Raw genomic sequence first — 24,003 nt, 5'->3', positions numbered from 1 at the left:
AAAAGCAGCGGTGGGCTTCCGTTTCTGTTTGAATGTGAGGAGAGAAACACAAACTCTATTGTGAGTGACTGTGTGTGTGTGTGTGTGTGTGTGTGTGTGTGTGTGTGTGTGTGTGTGTGTGTGTGTGTGTGTGTGTGTGTGTGTGTGTGTGTGTGAGAGAGAGGGAGACCGTGTGCTGCGTGTGCGCGAGACCGAGAGAAGTGGAGCGCTTAGAAAAACAACTTGTGTTTGTTTTTGTGGGCCTTGTTTTTGGCTGAGGCAGAAGCTCAGCTTTCTTGTGTGCCCTGGCCAGCCTCCCACTGAACCTCAGACAGAGTAGGGTCTGTCCCTATTGGCCCTGGTCAAAAGTAGTACACTATATTGGGTATAGGGTAGCATTTGGGACGCACTCCTCCAGACCCACCAGGGAGATGACTGGCTCCTTAGTGGCAGAGACCGACATCTTGGCTGGACCACTTTCCGTGGAACGTGAGAACATTACTCGGACCTTGATAATGTTACTCGGAACCCTGTCTGGAACAATCTGAATCACAACCTGTAACATGTAGCTAGCTGTTTCCAAGGACTCATGGAGACTCCTGCTAAAGTTTCTTAGTTAGGATCATGTGATTGTGTCATTGTAGAGACTCGCTTGCCAAGGTTACTTTTGGGTCGTGATTATGCCGAATAAGAGTGAAAGTGGAAGGCGTTGAGACTACAGACACAGACCCATATGTGTTTAGGTATATACAGTAGCAGACCTGGATTGAAATAGTATTTGATTTCAGTCAAATGCCTCCACTCACCGTCGGGTGTGTATGTGTGTGCGCGTCACCATCTCTCCACTCACCATCGCCCCTTCATCAGGTACTGGTAGATGAGTCCGTCTCTCAGGATCTCCTTGTGAAAGAGTTGGTAGGACAGCAGCACCAGCAAGGTGGTCACAGCCTCAAACAGGATACTGTACGTGATGTCCCTATAACACACACAGAGAAAGAGAGAGAGAGAGAGAGAGAGAGAGAGAGAGAGAGAGAGAGAGAGAGAGAGAGAGAGAGAGAGAAAGAGAGAAAGAGAGAAAGAGAGAGAGAGACAAACACACACTGTGTTAAATAGACATATAACTTGGTGATCGTGCTGCACAAAGCCTATAAGCACCAAGACATTGAAAATATTTTTTGGGGGGGTTGAAAATACGTATTTTCAACATCTTGTGCTCAAGCCTGTACAGTTGACAGGAAACACACATGGAACATAGTATTCTGAATGAAACTGGTGTGTACTGAGGAGGACATAAGCTGCTCTCTCTCATCTCATGAATTGGCCCACATGCAGTGACTAAGAGATTGAGTATCTCTGTGTGATATGATTAATATGTCTCGTGACACAAGTCATGACAGAGAGAGAGAGAGAGAGCCCCAAGGTCTTTGAGCATCAGTGTCACCGCCAGTCTTTCCTCACTCGCTCTCTTTTTCTGTCCCTCCTACTCTCGCTTTCTTGATCCCGGTCTCTCACACTCTGAACCCCCCCCCCCCCCCCCCCCCCCCCCATTGTTCCTCTCCTTCCTGTCCCCCCCGCTCTTCCAGTTCCGCCTCGCTTCCATTCCGCAGCCTGTGTTGTCACGCCACAGATGCCTTTCACTTTCAGGGTTCTATTTTTACCAGAGTGGGGGGCTATTCAACTGACAACCGACACCATTGTGCCCCCCCAGCACAGGTAGTGGTAGGAATTGATCTCTCTTGGCATTAACCACACCAACTGGCACACACAGATTATACAGTCTGTACTGTATATAAAACATCTGTGCCCTTTAGCTGTTTGTTTTCCTTTTCAGTTTAACACAAGCTACCATGGAAAACATCTCCAAATGGTCCGTGCCTGTCCTAGCTACTGTACGAGGTGACCGTTCTAGTTAGGCCTACATTTTTGTTATTGCATCAATGGTGAGAACAAGGAGTTCAATCCATCATATATTGATTGCTGCAGTCCATCACTGGTCAACTCTCAAATGATTTGTCTAAACATTCTTAAAATGTTTTAAAAAAAATGGGATACACTCTTGAATTCTACCAAAAAGGCGGGCGTTCTGTCCCTCTCCTCTACTCGGAGCACGTAGATAGGAAACGGGCCGACGGCAACAAAGCGAAAAGGGGGGAAAAACAAGGACGGTGTGAAGCTTCAAAACAATGAAGAATGGAATGAATTGCTGAACAGAGACGGAGAGACAGAGAGATGTGTTTGTTTCAAACCCCCGTCAATCATTTCTTTCAAACCTCAACCAACCTTTGCCTCGGAATGGCTCTCATGTAAACAAGAGTAATAACATCCGTCAGTCCTCCTTTTTGTCTTTGATCGAGTTACTACAAGGAGAGTTGAATAAGACACTTACATAGCAAAGTGTGTATGAGTGTGTTCCCACTCAGAGTAAGGTTACCGCCATGCACTCCTCAATCACTATCCTCAGCATCATCATCGCGGTTCATAGGTTCTAGGCATGACGGACACATGGAGGAGGAACGGAGGATAAGGAAATCCTGAGAACACTCCATGGGACATGGAGATCGTCATGCCGAATGCTTTTGTATTGAGTGTGAGGGAGGGAGGCAGTCTCGGCCTGGAGCACGGCCATACTCACGACACACACAAAAGGAGGAGACTCGTGCTTTCAGCACATGCACATTGACAGACCTTCAGAAGTGAATGGCATGGCTAAGGCTAAATAATAGGTGTAGCCAGGCCTAAATAAAAAGTCATAGAAATGTCGACCATGAAAAGCTAAAGGCAATAGAAATAGACATAGAAATGTCGACCATGAAAAACTAAAAGGCAATAGAAATGTCGACGATGAAAAACTAAAAGGCAATAGAAATAGACATAGAAATGTCGCCCATGAAAAACTAAAAGTCAATAGAAATAGACATAGAAATGTCGCCCATGAAAAACTAAAAGGCAATAGAAAGACATAGAAATGTCGACCATGAAAAACTAAAAGGAAATAGAAATAGACATAGAAATGTCGACCATGAAAAACTAAGGCAATAGAAATAGACATAGAAATGTCGACCATGAAAAACTAAAAGGCAATAGAAATAGACATAGAAATGTCGACCATGAAAAACTAAAGGCAATAGAAATAGACATAGAAATGTCGACCATGAAAAACTAAAGGCAATAGAAATAGACATAGAAATGTCGACCATGAAAAACTAAAAGGCAATAGAAATAGACATAGAAATGAGTGTACTGCTGACTGTTTGATGAGCTTACACACAAAGACACATACAGACGCAGGCATGTGCGCGCGCACACAGACCGCTGCGTGTTGGGAAAGCACAAAAGCGAAGACAGAGGCGTAAGCGGAGAAATGCCTTTGAAATGTACACCGGCGCCGCCGGCAATGAAAAGTAGTGAACTATATAAGGAATAGGGTGCTATTTGGAATGCCGCTGAAGATACACACTGACCATCCGCTCTCCCTGCTCCCTCCCCAGGGCAGTGGCTGCATGTCCCACCCCCAAACAAGGGACTGTAATCCAGCCATCCAAGGGGCTCCTCTCCCCTTACCGCCTGCCTCTCCCTTTGACCCTCCCTACCTAACCCTCAGTTTCTCTCAACCGCCTCACTGTGTGTGTGAGTGAGAGAGGGAGTGTGTCCACCCCAGCAGATGGACCATGAGACCGCACTGCAATGGGAACACAGAGATCCAGTGACCCTCTGCCTCTGAACCTCTGCCAGAGACCTCTATTCTATCCGAGACAGAAAGAAAATGATAGAAAAGTCAGCTGGCACACAAAGAGAGAGAGAGGCTGGCAAACAGTCAGAGATGCAAGATGAGTAGGTGACTAGAAAGACAAAAACAAAAGACGGTGTCCTTGGTGTGACACCAGAGGACCTTGTGCATTCACAGTGGAGCTCAATGAGATGGGGCAGAACACAGGATCATATTACCTCGGTCTACCCCCATCTGCCCCTGTCTGGGGTCCAAAGCCACCACTGATACTTCAACAGACAGTGCCATTAGGACCAGATTATGGTGTCAGGTTTTATATGAAAAAGGGAGAGGTATAAAATGCTACGAGTCTAACTGATGATATAGTAGGTGCAGAGAAGCTGTAGTGTGTAGAGCTGGCCTTCCACTTGCCACTGTCCGTGTACTCATTAAAGCACGTGGAGGTCGTCACAGGCGGTCCAGACTCACCACACCTCACTCTGCTCCCCTCCCTCTATGCCATTCCGTCTAAACACCTATACCCCATTCCCCCAGGAGAGGTATACTCACAGCAGGGGAACCTCCACCACCAGGTGTACGAGGTTACACATCAGCTCTTCCAGCAGTACCTCGCTCCCTGTGTCTGGAGAGAGAGAGAGAGAGACCGGGGTTAAGCCAATTACCTAGCCTGTTTCTGCTTTCACCCCAGTTTCAATTAGATCAGCCAGTAGCTATATTCACTCCCTTACCACAGTAAAAAGACCACTGTGTCCATTTGGGTTCAATGGGAAGCTGTGGTGAGTGCAACCCAAGCTGACAGGCAAACAGAAACACATAAGAAGAACACAAGGCACAGTGGGAAGGCTCCATAGAACGCATAGCCTTGATACTGATTAAATATACACTAAGTGGCCAGTTTATTAGGTACACCCATCTAGTACTGTGTCGGACTCCCCTTTGCCTCCAGAGCAGCCTGAATTCTTCCGGACATGGATTCTACAAGTCAGAAACGTTCCACAGGGATGTTGGTCACACCACCAGGTGGGATTGGTCCATGGACTCAAGCTGTGAATGCCATATCCTGACTCTGCCATCAGCATGACGCAACAGGAAGCGGGATTCGCTCCGGACCAGGCGATGTTTTTCCACATCTCAACAGCCCAGTGTTTGTGATTGCGAGCCCACTGGAGCCACTTCTTGTTTTCAACTGATACGAGTGGAACCCGGTCTGGTCGACTGCTGCAATAGCCCATTCGTAACAAGGATCGACGAGTTGCGCGTTCCGAGAATCCCTTCAGCACGTCACTGTTGTACTGCGTTGTTATTTGTCCGTTTGTGGCCTGCACGCTTCTTTCCATTCTCCTTCGACCTCTCTCATCAACGAGCTATTATCGCCCACAGGAATGCCATTGACTGGATGTTGTTTTTGTTTGGTCGCACCATTCTCGGTAAACCCTAGACATTGTCGTGCGTGAAAAGCCCAGGAGAGCAGCAGTTTCTGAGATATTGGATCCGGTGCGTCTGGCACCAGCGATCACACCTCTCTCAAAGTTACTTAGGTCCCTCCTTTTGACTATTCTAACTTTCAATCAAACAGTAACTGAATGTCTCGATGCCGGTTGGCCTGCTTTATATAGCAAGCCACGGCCACGTGACTGTCTTTGGAAGCGATCCATTTTTGTGAACTGGGTGGTGTACCTAGTAAGTGAGTGTATATACACTAGACTAGCCTATGTTCATTGGCAAAGCCAACATGGATGAAACATCTCTTGTACATCATTTTATCATGGCAAATGTTCATACAGTGTTATTAACCTAACAGGGTTGAATAGAGAGGATCCTGAATATCACACAGTCTATGCTGTATATCTATGCTATATATTATATGTTTTGATATCTTTACACTTCAAATGGGTCTTGTAAATGGACACAAGTAGCAAACGCTATTATAATGCATTATACATGTTCAACGTTACTCTCTCCACGTTCAATCTCCTGTGACTAAAATACTATTCCCTGTCTACACATTTACAGTATCAATCTGTGAACACCAACAGAGAAACAACATAAAATCACAAGAATAAAAACAACTGCTCTGTCTCAGTTTTGGTTTCTGCAACCCCTAGCAATACGCCATTGAAATCCCTCTCTCTCTCTCGCTTCCTTCTTCCATCCCTCTCTCCATTTTCTTCCACCCTTCCCCACTCTCCCCTTCCCCTCCAGGGAGAGAGAAGGATTGAAAGAGAGACAGTGGAGGGTGAAGACAGCCTGTTGGCACCATCTCCTCCTCCGTCTCCAACAACTTCCAATTAAGCGTTTCCAGCCCTCCTCTCTATCTCTCTCTTCGTCCTACTAACATCCCCATCTTTTCTATTCTCACTAACGTCCCTCCCTTCCTCCCTCTCTTTTCTTCCCACTAATGTCCCCCTCTCTTCCTTTCCCCAGCTTTTCCCACCAACGTCAGTCCAACCCTTGGGAGCCAAGGGCTTAAATGGGAACCCAATCTAGACTACAGAGCCGATATTAACTCCGATGATGGGATGTGATGCCGTTTTTCCACATGTCTCCCTCTCCCCCCCGTATCTCCCTCCCCCTCTCTCTGGAAGGGTGACCTACCCAGCAGCCACTGAAGACAATACCAGATGAGGAAATGGAGTGACTGAACTGGCAAAGGGATGAATGAAGGAACCGCAGTTCACATAGGCTTAAGTGTGTGGCGTGGCAGCTTCAGAGTGTGTTTGATTTAGACATCAGTCTCTACATTAGGGTTTCCATTAGCTGGCTATGGGACGATAAGAAAAATGAAAAGCCGATAAATAAAACTGCTGCCGGCCAAAATGACCAGGAGAAAAAAAATGTAATTGCAAAATAATGCTTTTTATTAATTAATGGAAATACTAGGAGGCAAATACATTTGACCATCATGCTTATCGTGTACAGGTTAAATTGGCGTTTGTGTATCTTTGTTAGTCATCATGTAGCCCATCTTATTTATCAACACAGCTATCACACGTGTACAGCATAAAGAGCCTATTTTGAGTGGGATTTCTCCTGCAGCTCCTCAGCAGGATGCTGCAGAAGTCAAATGTGCTTTTATAAGCTTATTCATGTGCAAGCATTCTAAATGCAATCGTGTTAAACTGTTTTCATGGCCACGATTGAAAATAGCTAGGCCTACTATTTTTATTTGTCAACTGGTAACCTAATTGAAGCATGCCTCCATTCATCATTCAAGTGCGGGCAACAGGCTATCAGCGTGTCACCGGCACTTCACAATGTGAGCTGGAGGCAGTACGCATTTTGAAAACATAGGTCCTACTTCATTGTTTGAAACCTGAAAGCTTTACTTCATATTATGAGGCATGTCATACTTTGCTTCAAAGTAGCCTATAGGCAAATCCGACCATGGAAAAGAGGAGGAAATTATTTTATAAAGACTTCATAGGCGGTGTGTTAATTTCAAGTTTGGGGGAGCTAATAATTTATCCTACCATTTCTACCGATCTGCGTGCCAGTTATGATTTTCATATGCGCATTTCTGGAACAGTTAATTTCAATAATAACGTTTCTGTTTGTCAAAATCATTGTCACATGGTAAATCATAAAAATCTGAATTAAAATGGTAATAATCGAAAAAGTTTAAATTAAACTAATGTGAGCACCAGCCTCTGCCATATGGACACATTGATACACCGCGACCCATTGGCGGCTAAAGAAATGAGAGCTTTGAACTCAGTCTATAGGCTAATGCAGCAGTAGGCCTAGAACTTCCATTGTCAACTAAAACAAAATAAAGCCAACAAATAAAAACTGCAGAAAATATGATCAATTCAGGTTCTTTCAATTGCATTCATCTCTCCACTCAGTGTGTCTACCTCCCTTTCTATACGTCTTGGACTACTCTATTTATCAATTCCGTATTACCTACATTTACTACTGGTGACATATGGAACAGGGAATAAAAAATTTAAAAACGATCAAAGGGCAAACAATTCACACAATTAAACAATGAATGCGCAAGAATTGGCGGGAGACAGCTGAGTCCTTCCTGGAGAGAGACTAGCCTATATCTTCGTCACACACCCCTACCCTTCTTCTTGTCTCAACATTTTAAATGATACTCAAAGACACATCATCTTCACACATATTGTAGATGCTTTTCACTGACAGCCACAACTCAGTATTCAGCTAGGTCTATTGCCACTTGCTCTGCCCAAATTGCGGGCCTCCCAAATAGGCACAGGCCTACGAGCTTGTGGTTTGAAACAATCAACAGCAACAACAAAAAAACGATAGAAACTAAAATATAGATCCTTGATTCCGCTGTCGCTAAATGACGCTTTCTGGTGAAGTATTTGACTGATTTGATATATTTCTGTATGGACGGTAATTACATAACTTTGGCAAATTTATGAAAGACTTTTCATACCAACTTTCTTTCGACCAGAAGCCCAAAGGCACAAATCCTAGTCATATTAGCAACCCGTCCTTGTTGATGCACCTTTAGATTCCGCCTCTTTCTAAGTTTTGAATGGAGATTTTGATACATATGGAACCGCTCTCATCAGGTGCGCTGTTTAGAACAGAGTTTTGGCAAATGTTTGAAAATGATGTTTTATTGGCTGCGTCATTCCATGTTCTGTTAAGATGAATTTACCATAATTAAGATGAATTACCATCATCCAAATGTGATTTCTGTCATTCTGAGCACTGTGGTTGGACGCCCAAATGGGTTACGCACCCAATGCATATGGGTCTGGGACATTTCTCAAATGACCGGTAAATTAAAATATTTCAGGTCATGTTGTACAGCACCACATTTTCCTAACGGAAACCCTGGTGTGTGTGTGTGTACTCTGTGCAAATGTTTTCTCTGTCATAGGTCAAAGTAAAACACACTATGTAATTTCACAATAATTCACTATACAAACTAGGATGTTTACCCATTTCTCTCCTTGGTTTTACTGAAAAGCAAAACATTTCCCACTATACAGGATGATTTCCTCACCATCACGTCAGACTAAATCCACTCAGATGGTTAGCTAGGATATGTGATCAGCGTAAATTGCTCATAGGCTTTGAGTAAAACAAATACCGTCTCTCCCCCCATAATTTACTCTTACTGGCAAAGGGATAAATGAAAGAAAAAGCCAGCCATAATAACCGCAGATCACTGTGTGGCACCTTCAGACCAAAGGGGGCTGGTGGCAACTTAAATTGTGGAGGACCAGCTGGAACGGAAATAAATGGAACGGTATCGAACACAAACATGTGGTTTCCATGTGTTTGATACCATTCCATTCACTCCATTCCAGCCATTATTATGAGCCGTCCTCCCCTCACCAGCCTCCTGTGCTTCAGACTGTATGTTTAAGACATCGTCAGTCTCTGTATGTGTTCTGTGAAATTCACCATTTACCTCAGAGTGACTCACATAATTTCCTAATCTTTTACTTGATCAAGACGTTTACCCTTTTCCTCACTGGTTTTACTATAAAGAGAAACATTTCCCAATTCCCACACTAACCGCTCTCTTCCACTCTCCCGTCTGCAATGACACACTGTCCTGGCTGTGCTTCAGTATTGAAAAGGGGGATGGATGCGGAGGTGGAGGGACGTGTGCGTGTGTGCGTGTGCGTGTGCACGCGTGGAGGGATGGATAAAGGAATACTGGTCTGAATGCGAGGGATGAAGGGATTTCTCTCACTCACCACAGGAGCCTGGCACCCTCTCCTGGTAGGAGAGCTGTAAGTGCAGCTCCTCCTCCGTCATCTCCCTGATGAAGACTTTGAGAAGGCAGCGAATCATGAACAAAGTATTGTGGGCCTGCCAGATGAACAGCTGACTGGAAAGGGGGGGGGGGAAGAAGATGAAAATTATTCCCTGGTTGAGATTTGCATTTCTCCTTTATCAAGACCAATCTAGGCATCGTAATAAACACAAATACTAAACATGAACATCAGGCACTCTCATTCCATTGTGTCAAATATGCTCATTGTTAACGTAAACTGATTTGGTTGGATATCGCATTAGTACCACTATCTATAGACTGGGGGGAGGGGTTGAGGGGCACTGTGGACATAGTAAACAACCCTGCTATAAAAACTGGTGGCTAGGTGGCCCTGTCAAGGCGACAGACAGCGGACATCCTGTGACATAGAGATGTCCTGTGGCCCCTTGGCTTGTCCTCAGACTGACTGGCCCCTTCAGGGAGACAGCAGTTACGACTGGTGACACATCCGCTAAAGAGACACACGCAGTAGCCTTGACTAATTGTCTATTCTCACAGTCAGACCGTTACCACAGCCGGGAAGGATGGATGAGCCTCTGCTCTGATCTCTGGTGTTCACCAGGTCATATAAGAACACCAACAAAGCCAACACTCACAAAACAAGTCACAGCAGGTGACAACAGTTGTGACAACAGTCGCGACTTGCGACACATCCGCTATGGAGACGTGGCAGCAGCCTTGACTACCACTGAGGAAAAGAGCAGCCTCTCACAGTGACAGTCACAACAGCCATGACAGTCAGGAAGGAAGGATGAGCCTCGGATTTCTGGTCACACACATGTACCACCAGTTCATTTAAGCCCACCAATCAACACTAACATAAAAACACACATACAAGCCAATATTATGACCAAAGGCATGTCCCAACAGTTCAAGTAAGCACACTAACCAGCACACTAACCAGCACACTAACCAACACTTATAATCAAGCCAATACATGACCAAAGCAACTGCATTACTTTTAAATAAGCACACCAACACTCGCATAAATACACGTTCAAGCCAATATTATGACCAAAGTAATACAGGTAACTGCCAAAATAAAGTAAATAAAACAAGTATATTGAAAGCAGATTCTGCCACAGAGTTAGGGTTCCTGAGTTAATTAAGCAATTAACATCCCATCATGGTCATGTATAAAAATGCCCAGTTGCCCATTATTTTGGCTACCATGGCTAGAAGAAGAGATCTCAGTGACTTTGGAAGAGGGGTCTCAAAGGAGCATATGTGGCTACAAGTGTGTGTGTGCAGGGTTCACCACTAACTTGTTCTACCAGTGCTACCAACTTGTTCAGTTGGTGAAACCAGCACATGATTTGGTAGACCCATTTAAAAAAACATTTGATAATGACCTGGCCCGAGTCCCATAATGCGCCTGCATTCCATACAGAAGCAGGCTAATTATGACTAGCCATCTTTAAATTAGCATGCCATTGTGTTCTAACATTGATTTGGATAGATTTACTGTAACAGCAAAGAAAATAGACTTAGTGCAAAATGTATTTACTGCAGATTTCACAGTGACGTGTTCTTTTCTCCTAAATCTTCTAGAGGGCATAATCCACCATTTTTGTCAGGTTTTCATTCTCAAAAATCACACTTTCTAAATCGGAAAAACAAAACTGGACATTCTAAATCCACAACAATGCTTCAACCACATCAGGGGACCATTTTTTAAGTCTGGGGACGGGGAAAACTTTGTAGTTATCCTTTAATTCAGGTGCACGCACACCAGCCAGACAGTTGTGTTTGGCTAGCTGTGTTTCTGTAGCACACATGGAGTTGTCAAAACTAATTGCCACTGGATTGATGCAAATTATTATTATTCTGCCATGTAGGCATATGCTACTTTGTAGTTACTTAGCGTACCCATTCTTGCCTTAGCATTTACTGGTAGATATCATAACTTGGAACACCTTTCCTACCACCTTTCTACCCCTACCGCTGTCAGTCTTCGTTAAGCTGCTCCAAGCAGTTGTTTGAGAGCTGTGTGCTCTCTCTGCCAGGTAGATTACCTATAGGCTATATGTGCACAGCACACGTGATAAATAAATCAACATAATGAACTAACATCTTTTTTAATCAATTATATAGCCTAGATTAAAAATACCATTATTACAATATTTTTTGTCAGTGGCCCGCTTGGATGATTGACTGGGGTTTCTAAAACCTCCCCAGGCCAGCGGGCAACCCTGTAGGCTATGTGGAGTCCTGACACACACAGACAGGGGCATTCCCATGCTGTTGTTGGCTCTTCAGAAAGTTGGTTTACTTTTGGGCAATTTCACAATACTGTTTAAATAAATCAATATAATACAAAAATAAGCAAATTGTGAACCAAAAACTAACGTGACCAGGTACATTTTTTCCACTGGCACCCTTGCGACCAATTTTTTTAAAGTGTGTCGCACCGCCAAGTCAAATGACATCAAATGAGACTGTATTGGTCGCAGTATCGAACCCGTGTGTGTGTGTGTGTGTGTGTGTGTGTGTGTGTGTGTGTGTGTGTGTGTGTCTCAGTCACCAGATCTCAATCCAATTGAACACTTATGGGAAATTCTGGAGCAGTGACTTAAACAGCGTTTTCCACCCCCAAAACATGGAAATTCTCGTGGAAGAATGGTGTCGCCTCCCTCCAATAGAGTTCTAGAGTTCCAGTAGAATCTATGCCAGGAAGTATTGAAGTTGTTCTGACAGTTCGTGGTGGCCCAACGCCCTATTAAGACACGTTATGATGGTGTTTCCTTTATTTTGGGAGTTACTACTAGCTTCCATTGTAACTGTGGCAAGATTGTATGTGAAGCCTTGTGAGGACACCCACCATTTTACGAGTGGCATGACCTGCACAGTTCTATGAGAACCAGCGTAGCCTTGCAGTTCACACAAACATCAATATCTTCACATTTTGTCATTTTCTATGTTTTAATGTTTTTCTTCGGCAGAGTTTTCCCATGCAGACACCTTTCCACCACCGCACACATCTGGTCCACCAGATCTAGCTGGTAAACTTAAAGCCGCCCCTATTCCACTAATTACTATGAAGTTTTAGTTGATGTCTCTTACTTACTGGAAGTCTGACAGCTGGTGTCTGAGAACCGCTGGTGTGTCTCTTGCCTTACTAGAGGTCTGACAGCTGCTCCTCTTCTCTTACAAGTGACCATAAGCGGGATCTCTCACGGGTATCATAAGACCGCATGGCCACTTCCAATCCAACTACGGTGACAAAATCCCGTGGTGTTCATGACCAGAGCGAATCACAGCACAACGCAAATGACCCATGCACAACGCAAATACGCCTGCAATTATGTGGGTAAAAACGGAAAACCAGATTGAAGAGAGGAATAGGGAGGGATAACTGACTAACTCACTCCACCCTCAGGTTTATGAATGAAACACTTATCAGATCGTCTGGATTTCAACTTGGATGAGTTGGATCTCCCATCCAGAGTGCGGTTGGGTTTGTCACCAACACAGCCCAAACTATACCTTTTGGTGGATTCCCATGGGAAATGTAAAAAGTCAATGGTTCTGCTACAGCATTACCACTAAATCATGAGTACAGCACACACACATACTAATTAATGTACTATCCATGTCATAGTCCCAAACTCTAAGCCTACATGACCATTTCATCCCGGTCATTGATTTAAACATAAGCATCCAAGGTCTATTTATTATTGAACTACTCAATTTAGATCACCGATTCCCATCCCATCACTTGTTCTTGGAACAGCACTTGTTACTTGGCTTTACACATAGTACTCACTCTTGGCATTCTGTGGATATTTTCAACTCTTTGGTTCTTCCCAGGAATATTCTCACCAGGGCTCCAAAATTCCCTGTTCTGGGATTGTTCTCAACTGTAGGAGGGACAGACCGGAGAGGAGAGAGGAAGACACAGTAACCTGTATATAAAAGAACTGCTTGGTGATTCTGACACACATTACATCAATAATCTATACTGAACAGAAATATAAACGCAACATGTAAAGTGTTGGTCCTGTTTCATCAGGTGAAATTAAAGATCCCAGAAATGGTCCATATGAACAAAAAGCTTAATTCTCTCAAATATGTTTGTATTCCTGTTAGTAAGCATTTCTCCTTTGCCATGATAATCCATCCACCTGACAGTTGTAGCATATCAAAAAGCGAATTAAACAGCATGATCATTACTCAGGTGCACCTTGTACTGGGGGACAATAAAAGGCCACTCAAATATGCTGTTTTGTCACACAACACAATACCACAGATGTCTTAGGTTTTGAGGGAGTATGCAATTGGTATGCTGACTGCAAGAATGTCCACCAGAGCAGTTGCCAGAGAATTTAATGTTAATATCGCTACCATAAGCCACCTCCAATGTAATTTTAGAGAATTTTGCCATTCATCCAACCGGCCTCAAAACTGCAGACCACGTGTAAGGCGTCGTGTGGGCGAGCGGTTTGCTAATGTCAACGTTGTAAACAGAGTGCCCCATGGTGGCGGTGGGGTTATGGTATGGGTACAGACAACGAACACAATTTCATTTTATCAATGGCAATTTGAATGCACAGAGATACCGTGACAAGGTATCCTGATCCTGAGGTCCATTGTTGTGCCATTCATCCGCCGCCATCACCTCACGTTTCAGCATGATAATGCACGTAAGCTGTAAGCTGAAAATGTCCCGGTTCTTCCATGGCATGGATACGGACCAGACATGTCACCCATTGAGCATGTATGGGATGCTCTGGATTGACATGTATGACATGTCGAGTTCCTCTGTGGCGCTGGGAGAACCTTCCAGAATAGATGGACAACCATCTCCACAGCACTCCACTAATTAGGCCTTTACAGCCTTATTCTAAAATTGATACAATAAAACAAATCCTCAGCAATCTATACACAATACCCCATAAAGACAAAGCGACAACAGGTTTTTAGAAATTATTGGAAAAGTATTAAAAATAAAAACAGAAATACCTTATTCACATAAGTATTCAGACCCTTTGCTATGAGACTCGAAATTGAGCTCATCCTGTTTCCATTGATCATCCTTGAGATGTTTCTTCAACTTGATTGGAGTCCACCTGTGGTAAATTCAATTGATTGGACATGATTTGGAAAGGCACACAACTGTCTGCATAAGGTCCCACAGTTGACAGTGCACGTCAGAGCAAAAACCAAGCCATATGAGGTCGAAGGAATTGTCCGTAGAGCTCAAAGACAGGATTGTGTCGAGGCGCAGATCTGGAGAAGGGTAGCAAAAAATGTCTGCAGCATTGAAGGTCCCCAAGAACACAATGGAAACAAGATTCTCTGGTCTGATGAAACCAAGATTGAACTCTTTGGCCTGAATGACAAGCGTCACATCTGGAGGAAACGTGGCACCATCTCTACGGTAAAGCATGGTGGTGGCAGCATCATGCTGTGGGGATGGTTTTCAGCGGCAGGGACTGTGAGACTAGTCAGGATCGAGGGAAAGATGAACGGAGCAAAGTACAGAGAGATCCTTGATGAAAACCTGCTCCAGAGCGCCTAGGACCTCAGACTGGGGCAAAGGTTCACCTTCCAACAGGACAACGACCCTAAGCACACAGCCAAGACAACGCAGGAGTGGCTTCGGGACAAGTCTCTGAATGTCCTTGAGTGGCACAGCCAGAGCCTGGACTTGAACCCGATCGAACATCTCTGTAGAGACCTGAAAACGCTCCCCATCCAACCTGACAGAGCTTGAGAGGATCTGCAGAGAAGAATGGGAGAAACTCCCCAAATACTGGTGTGCCAAACTTGTAGAGTCATACCCAAGAAGACTCAAGGCTGTAATCAGTTATTATTATTTTTTACATTTGCAAAGATTGCTAAAAACCTTTTTTTGCTTTGTCATTATGGAGTGTTGTGTGTAGATTGATGAGGGGGAAAAAACATTAATTTTAGAATAAGGCTGTAACGTAACAAAATGTGGAAAAGTCAAGGGGTCTGAATTAGAGGTCGACCGATTAATCGGAATGGCCGATTAATTAGGAGCGATTTCATGTTTTCATAACAATTGGTAATTGGCATTTTTGGACACCGATCATGGCCGATTACATTGCATTCCACGAGGAGATGCGTTATGTTATGCGAATGCAGCAAGGAGCCAAGGTAAGGTGCTAGCTAGCATTAAACTTATCTTATAAAAAACAATCAATCTTAACATAATCACTAGTTAACTACACATGGTTGATGATATTACTAGTTTATCTAGCTTGTCCTGCGTTGCATATAATCGATACGGTGCCTGTTCATTTGTCATTGAATCACAGCCTACTTCGCCAAAAGGGTGATTTAACAAGCGCATTCGCAAAAAAAGCACCGTCGTTGCACCAATGTACCTAACCATAAACATCAATGCCTTTCTTAAAATCAATACACAAGTATATATTTTTAAACCTGCATATTTAGTTAATATTGCATACATCCAATAGTCAAAGGTATATGAAATACAAATGGTATAGAGAGAAATAGTCCTATAATAACTACAACCTAAAACTTCTTACCTGGGAATATTGAGGACTCGTGTTAAAAGGAACCACCAGCTTTCATATGCTTTCAAGGAACTTAAACGTTAGCTTTTTTACATGGCACATATGGCACTTTTACTTTCTTCTCCAACACTGTTTTTGCATTATTTAAACCAAATTGAACATGTTTCATTATTTATTTGGGACTAAATTGACTTTATTGATGTATTATATTAAGTTAAAATAAGTGTTCATTCAGTATTGTTGTAATTGTCATTATTACAAATATATATATAAAAATTGGCCGATTAATTGGTATCGGCCTTTTTTGGTCCTCCAATAATCGGTATCGACGTTGTAAAATTATAATCGGTCGACCTCTAGTCTGAATACTTTCGGAATGTACTGTGTGTGTGTGTGATGCATGTATGTATGTATGTATGTATGTATGTATGTATGTATGTATGTATGTATGTATGTATGTATGTATGCATGCATGTCAGGCAGGCATAACACTCAAACCAACAAACATAAGACGTACTCAGGATCTTGGCCAGGGGAATAACTGCCTCTTCCAACAGCTTGGAGTTACCACTGTAGAGGAGAGAGAATGAGCAAGAGAGCGAGAGAGAGAGAGCGAAAGAGCGACAGAGCGAGAAAACGTTGGTCAATTCAATACCACAGCACTGTGGAACTCTGGACAGTTCTCTGAAATAAGAAGTTGTCATCATCAGTCTACCATGCCCTCTACTGTCAAGTCAGCATAGTCACAACACACTCATTCATAGAAACAGAATTAGAGTACAATTATAAACGTCTCAAAACTCTCATTGGCTAACTCCGGTTTCCCAGAACTACCACTTGAAAACACCCACTCCTCTTATGTGCCTCACTAATGTCAATAAGCTTGTACTGTACAAACAGAAAACACCTACCATTTCAGCAAGCTGTTACTGTAACTTAAGGTCAACTACATTTACGGTCACATCTGATCATAAAGTCGGTTAGAACATTACTCCAAGCTGATGTGTATAAACCGGAACCTTTAGCACTAAAGGTTTGCAGCCCGGGATGACTCCCAAATGGCACCTTATCCCCAATGTTTTGCACTACTTTTGAGCAGGGCCCATAGGGTTCAATTACTTTTTTACATTTAACTCGACATTAAATTACTTCACCAATCATTGCGGCTAGAGCGGGCAAGCTATTTACATGCATTGGACAGACAAGTGTAGTGTGTGAGATGCGACTGAAATTTTGCGAGAAAGCGAGAGAGGGTGGAGGAGACGACTTGGCTTAAAGCGCTGAGCAGGGCTTGACATTAACTTTTTTAGCCACTTGTCCTTAGTAGGACAGATTTTTTACATGTCCGAAAGCTGAAGTCACGTCTCTCCCCCCTCCCAAAAAAGGTCAAACACCATCGGACAGAAAGGTGACTGAAATGAGTGAATAACAAATAATTTTCTTTGCCTGCCCATAGACAATGTTATCAGCCCCTAGCGGCCATCCCAAATTATTATTTTTTTAAATGTTCAACACAAAGACTGCTAGCGCAAGCTCGCATGCTACGGGAGGGACGAGACGAAATATGACAATGACAAAATATATTTAGTGGAGCCAAATCTTTTCTAACAGCCTATTCCACTCTGGTGGCGCCTTGGCAAGAAAGAGATGTGTAGTAGCCTAGGTATATCTGGATATCTGTGCATCTGTGTGTGCTGAAGCGCACAGATGGAGCAAGTGACACACAGTCGGAGCCTTGCTGGGTTTGCGTTATGTGATGGGTTGTAAAATCATGGGCCGCAGACCTGTGCCGTCCTCTGAACTGGATAAACGGAGTCGCATTTTTGCCTTTATGCGTTGTAGGTAGGTTGCACATTGCTAGTATAATATGGAGATGGGACTTGGCCAACTACGCATCATTTCTTTCATAAGCTTTCCTTAGCTGTAGCCTAAGATCTTTCGACTACTCATTCGATTTTTCCATAGGCTGTAATGTTTGCTCAATTTCACTTCTTGTGGCCTAAAACATTTGTCATTCACAATAGATCTGTGATTGAGAATAGCACAGACTCCGATTTCCATAATTTTTAGGACATTAAGGACATTTCACACTTTACTCGAATACTTCATAACTTTAAATTTGTCTTCATGCTTTTACGATATTTCAATTAGGAGGATTAGGCTTTTGGTCGTTTGGTTTGGAACGGCAAAAAAAAATATATACAAACTGAATGAATCTAACGGAGTTCTAGGCTTTCATTGTTTGAAATAGCACGGGAGGATAAATCTAGCATGCATTAAGATGAAAAAGTGGCTTAATAGGCAGAGTAATATTTATATCAAATGGAGAGAATCTATAACATTTGGGCTTCTATAACAATAAGACACCGGAGTGTCCACTATAAAAACAGACTTCAGCTAATGGCCCAGATCATCCGACATTCGAGAAAGAGAAAAAAGCTTTTTCTGGCTGGATATTTTTCGTTGCTTTGGTGAGACTCTTAGCTCTGTCTACACTGTTCTCTTGACGTGTAAATATAACATAATTTATTGAAATAGGCTATATCAAATAGGAATATAGGCAATTTACTCAATGTCAACCATGCACTGCCCTGCTGTGCACTGCTTGATGCAATTCTGATCAGAGTAATTGTTTGATATTGTGATTCTTGGGTGAATTTTTTACTTGTCCATTGGGACAACTGAAATCTCTATTGTAGTTGTCAGAAAAAATATGTTTTACTTGGCCCGGAAAAGAGAACTTAATAGTTGAAGTTGGAAATGTACATACACCTTAGCCAAATACATTTAAACTCAGTTTTTCACAATTCCTCACATTTAATCTGAGTAAAAATTCCCTGTCTTAGGTCAGTTAAGATCACCACTTCATTTTAAGAATGTGAAATGTCAGCATAATAGTAGAGAGAAGGATTTATTTCAGCTTTTATTTCTTTCATCACATTCCCAGTGGGTCAGAAGTTTACATACACTCAATTAGTATTTGGTAGCACTGTCTTTAAATTGTTTAACTTGGGTCAAACGTTTTGGGTAGCCTTCCACAAGCTTCCCACAATAAGTTGGGTGAATTTTGGCCCATTCCTCCTGACAGAGCTGGTGTAACTGAGTCAGGTTTGTAGGACTCCTTGCTCGCACACGCGTTTTCAGTTCTGCCCACAAATGTTCTATAGGAGGTCAGGGCTTTGTGATGTCCACTCCAATACCTTGACTTTGTTGTCCTTCAGCCATTTTGCCACAGCTTTGGAAGTATGCTTGGGGTCATTGTCCATTTGGAAGACCCATTTGCGACCAAGCTTTAACTTCCTGACTGATGTCTTGAGATGTTGCTTCATTATTTCCACGTAATTTTCCTACCTCATGATGCCATCCATTTTGTGAAGTGCACCAGTCCGTCCTGCAGCAAAGCACCCCCACAACATGATGCTGCCACCCCCGTTCTTCACGGTTGGGATGGTGTTCTTCGGCTTGCAAGCCTCCCCCTTTTTCCTCCAAACATAACGATGGTCATTATGGCCAAACAGTTATATCTTTGTTTCATCAGACCAGAGGACATTTCTCCAAAAAGTACGATCTTTGTCCCCATGTGCAGATGCAAACCATAGTCTGGCTTTTATATGTCGTTTTGGAGCAGTGGCTTCTTCCTTGCTGAGCTGCCTTTCAGGTTATGTTGATATAGGACTCGTTTTACTGTGGATATAGATACTTCTGTACCGGTTTCCTCCAGCATCTTCACAAGGTCCTTTGCTGTTGTTCTGGGATTGGTTTGCACTTTTCGCACCAAAGTACGTTCATCTCTAGGAGACAGAACGTGTCTCCTTCCTGAGCAGTATGATGGCTGCGTAGTCCCATGGTGTTTATACTTGTGTACTATTGTTTGTACAGATGAATGTGGTACCTTCAGGCGTTTGGAAATTGCTCCCAAGGATGAACCAGACTTGTGGAGGTCTACAATTTTTTTTCTGAGGTCTTGGCTGATTTCTTTTGAGTTTCCCATGATGTCAAGCAAAGAGGCACTACGTTTGAAGGTAGGAAATACATCCACAGGTACACCTCCAATTGACTCAAATGATGTCAATTAGCCTATCAGAAGCTTCTAAAGCCATGACATCATTTTCTGGAATTTTCCAAGCTGTTTAAAGGCACAGTCAATTTTTTGTATGTAAACTTCTGACCCACTGGAATTGTGATACAGTGAATTAGAAGTGAAATAATCTGTCTGTAAAGAATTGTTGGGAAAATGACTTGTGTCATGCACAAAGTAGATGTCCTAACCGACTTGCCAAAACTATAGTTTGTTAATTAATAAGAAATTTATGGAGTGGTTGAAAAACGAGTTTTAATGACTCCAACCTAAGTGTAAACTTTCGACTTCAACTGTATGTCTCGTCTTAATATTGAGCCTTGCTGGTCATCTTGTTATTATGACATGCATTATCTGAATTAGGCCCACAGAATTATACCGATGGAGGAGCAGCTTCTATAAAGGAATTTTGGATTTATATTACCTACAAAAAGGTAATACGTGTTTTTATTTTAATTCTGTTGCCGCTCTTCACACACAAGCTAGCTAGCTCTGGTCCAACATTAACCCATCTCTCATAAATTCAAAGACATTCAACGTGAAATGTGATAAACATTCTCTAATTAAAAATCTCTCTGTAATTACTGAATCAGGCTTGTAACATCAGTAAGCTACAGTAGACTATGCTTTGGAGGGGGAGACAGGCAAAAAGTTCTCAGCTGTCAGGCAGGCAGACACTGGTATACATTTCTGAGTGACAGAGTAAGGGCTTTGAATAGGCGCTTGTTGCATTTTGTGGGACAGGAAAACAATGCCCGAAATCTAAAAGAACACTATTAACCGGTTCCCACGCTATTAAAATAAAGGTTCTGTTCCGGAACAGTATAGATCACTTTCGTTCCCAGTTCTGATTCTGTTCCTCGAGAAATACCGTTCTTTTGCAGTTTCCGGTTCTCTGGAGTATAAAAACACAGTGTGTGTGTGCGTGTGTATGTTATTGACAGAAAATTACATAATTGATGAGGGCAAAGTGAAGCCACGGTAAACATTACAAAACTGGTGTTTGATCTACTTAAATGAAGCACTATATGGAAATCGCTCCGACATTTCCTGGTTGCTAAAATTAGAAGTTTGCCTAATTTCAGTTTTTAATTATTATTTTTGATTTTACCTTTATTTAACTAGGCAAGTCAGTTAAGAACAAATTCTTATTTACAATGACAGGCTACCCCGGCCAAACCCGGATGATGCTGGGCCAATTGTGCGCTGCCATATGGGACTCCCAATCACAGCCGTTTGTGATACAGCCTGTAATCGAACCAGGGTCTGTAGTGGCGCCTCTAGCACTGAGATGCAGTGCCTTAGACCGCAGCGCCATTCGGGAGTCCTTATGTGATAAAACAAGCAAGTACAGTGTAAAGAATCATCCTACCATCCAAAGTGCTGTGAATTTTCTTTTCCATAACCCAAAATTGTGTTTTCAGCTGGTGTACAAAAACGAAAGTAAATGATGCAAAAAATAAACTTAAGAACTGGCGCATAGAAAAGGCACACACAGAACATATCTACCTCTGCTCAGACTTGCTTTCAATGAGAATGACAGATCTATAACACACATTTCTACGTGAATGTGGTTGGGTCACCCAAAAAGTTACACATAGCAACTTTAAACATTTTCCCATTTTGGGGGAAATGTGTAATTATGTGTGACAGCAACACCTGTATTTCAACAACTCAATTTCTATGTGATTAAACATTAAAAACAACCAACCAACTTTATTAGCCTGGTCCCAGATTTGTTTGTGCTGTCTTCCCAACTGCTTTGGTTGTTGTGTACTACTTTATCATGGGCTGCGTCCCAAATGGCACCCTATTCCCTACCTAGTACACCATGTTCTCAGTTCTCACGTTACGGGAAAAGTGGTCGAGCCAAGACGTCTGGTACTGAGGAGAGAGCCAGCATAGTTTCCCTGGTGGGTATGCTGGTCTGGCCCCAACTCGTCAGGTGGCGGGGTCAAGAAAAGCACATCATGATTCTGTCTGTGGTGTAAGGATACGGGACATGTTCTTACCTGCTAGTGGGGCTGATGAATGTGAAGGAGATTAGCTGGTTCCAGAAGGGGTCATTATCTGAGATGGACTCTGTGCCGATCAGGGTCCGGAGGCTCTGGTTCTCTGACAGGTCACTGACCTGGCTGGTGTTGGCTCCCATCTCATGGGATGTGGATCTAGGGAGAGGCTATCTCTCACTGTCTCATCTCCCACTACCACATCAGGTACTGTACTGGTGAACAGAAAGAAACATACTTATGTTAAATGAATCAATAGAACCACTGTCCTCAGGTTATCAAGATTATAAGCTTAACTAAAATGTTTGTTATGGTTCATGAAATAGGAAGTAAACTGAGTCCTCATTCTAGCCTAATTCGAAATGAATGGGGCCCTAGTTCAGCTATTAATAGATCATCTTCTTTACCTGAGACCTAGGCCTACTTCTGATCTAAACTCAGCAAAAAAAGAAACGTCCTCTCACTGTCAACTGCTTTCATTTTCAGCAAACTTAACATGTGTAAATATTTGTATGAACATAACAAGATTCAACAACTGAGACAAACTGAAAAAGTTCCACAGACATGTGCCTAACAGAAATTGAAAATTTGTCCCTGAACAAAGGGTGGGTCAAAATCAAAAGTAACAGTCAGTATCTGGTGTGGCCACCAGCTGCATTAAGTATTGCAGTGCATCTCCTGCTCATGGACTGCACCAGCTTTGCCAGCTCTTGCTGTGAGATGTTACCCCACTCTTCCACCAAGGCACCTGCAAGTTCACGGACATTTCTGGGGGGACTGGCACTAGCCCTCACCCTCCGATCCAACAGGTCCCAGACATGCTCAATGGGATTGAGATCTGGGCTCTTCGCTGGCCATGGCAGAACAGTGACATTCCTGTCTTGCAGGAAATCACACACAGAACGAGCAGTATGGCTGGTGCCAATGTCATGCTGGAGGGTCGTGTCAGGATGAGCCTGCAGGAAGAGTACCACATGAGGGAGGAGGATGTCTTCCCTGTAGCTTCCCTACAGCGTTGAGATTGCCTGCAATGACAACAAGCTCAGTCCGATGATACACACCGCCCCAGACCATGATGGACCCTCCACCTCGATCCCGCTCCAGGGTACAGGCCTCAATGTAAACGCTCATTCCTTCAACGATAAATGTGAATCCGACCATCACCCCTGGTGAGACAAAACCGCAACTCGTCAGTGAAGAGCACTTTTTGACAGTCCTGTCTGGTCCAGCGACGGTGGGTTTGTGCCCATAGGCGACATTGTTGCCGGTGATGTCTGGTGAGGACCTGCCTTACAACATGCGTACAAGCCCTCAGTCCAGCCTCTCTCAGCCTATTGCGGACAGCCTGAGCACTGATGGAGGGATTGTGCGTTCCTGGTGTAACTCGGGCAGTTGTTGTTGCCATCCTGTACCTGTCCCACAGGTGTGATGTTCAGATGTACCGATCCTGTGCAGGTGTTGTTACACGTGGTCTGCCACTGCGAGAACGATCAGCTGTCCGTCCTGTCTCCCTGTAGCGCTGTCTTAGGCGTCTCACAGTACGGACATTGCATTTTATTGCCCTGGCCACATCTGCAGTCCTCATGCCTCCTTGCAGCATGCCTAGGGCACATTCACGCAGATGAGCAGGGACCCTGGGCATTTTTCTTTTGGTGTTTTTCCAGAGTCAGTAGAAAAGCCTCTATAGTGTCCTAAGTTTTCATAACTGTGACCTTAATTGCCTACCGTCTGATAGCGTCTTAACGACCGTTCTACAGGTGAATGTTCATTAATTGTTTATGGTTCATTGAACAAGCATGGGAAACAGTGTTTAACCCCTTTACAATGAATATTTGAACTTTTGGGGATTTTTACAAATTATCTTTGAAAGACAGGGTCCTGAAAAAGGGACGTTTCTTTTTTTGCTGAGTTTATAAGAATCTTTCTGGTGAGAG

General features: G+C 43.2%; 1 protein-coding gene across 1 annotated transcript in view; it reads right to left on the bottom strand.

The window, feature by feature from the left end:
* Positions 1-24,003, bottom strand: part of LOC120025735 (dymeclin-like) — a 143,499-nt gene that overhangs the window by 111,008 nt on the left and 8,488 nt on the right. Inside the window, exons 2-7 of the mRNA XM_038970334.1 lie at positions 22,073-22,284; positions 16,500-16,552; positions 13,243-13,336; positions 9,397-9,530; positions 4,256-4,328; positions 830-955 (exon numbers count right to left, since the gene is read on the bottom strand). Of these exons, the coding sequence (XP_038826262.1) occupies positions 830-955; positions 4,256-4,328; positions 9,397-9,530; positions 13,243-13,336; positions 16,500-16,552; positions 22,073-22,212 (620 nt within the window). The 5' untranslated portion in view covers positions 22,213-22,284. The remainder of the gene's footprint in view (positions 1-829; positions 956-4,255; positions 4,329-9,396; positions 9,531-13,242; positions 13,337-16,499; positions 16,553-22,072; positions 22,285-24,003) is intronic.

Source organism: Salvelinus namaycush, chromosome 31 (genome assembly GCF_016432855.1).
Source record: "Salvelinus namaycush isolate Seneca chromosome 31, SaNama_1.0, whole genome shotgun sequence".
Lineage (NCBI taxonomy): Eukaryota > Metazoa > Chordata > Actinopteri > Salmoniformes > Salmonidae > Salvelinus > Salvelinus namaycush.
The sequence above is the reverse complement of the archived record's forward strand: the minus strand, read 5'-3'. Positions and strand labels throughout refer to the sequence as shown.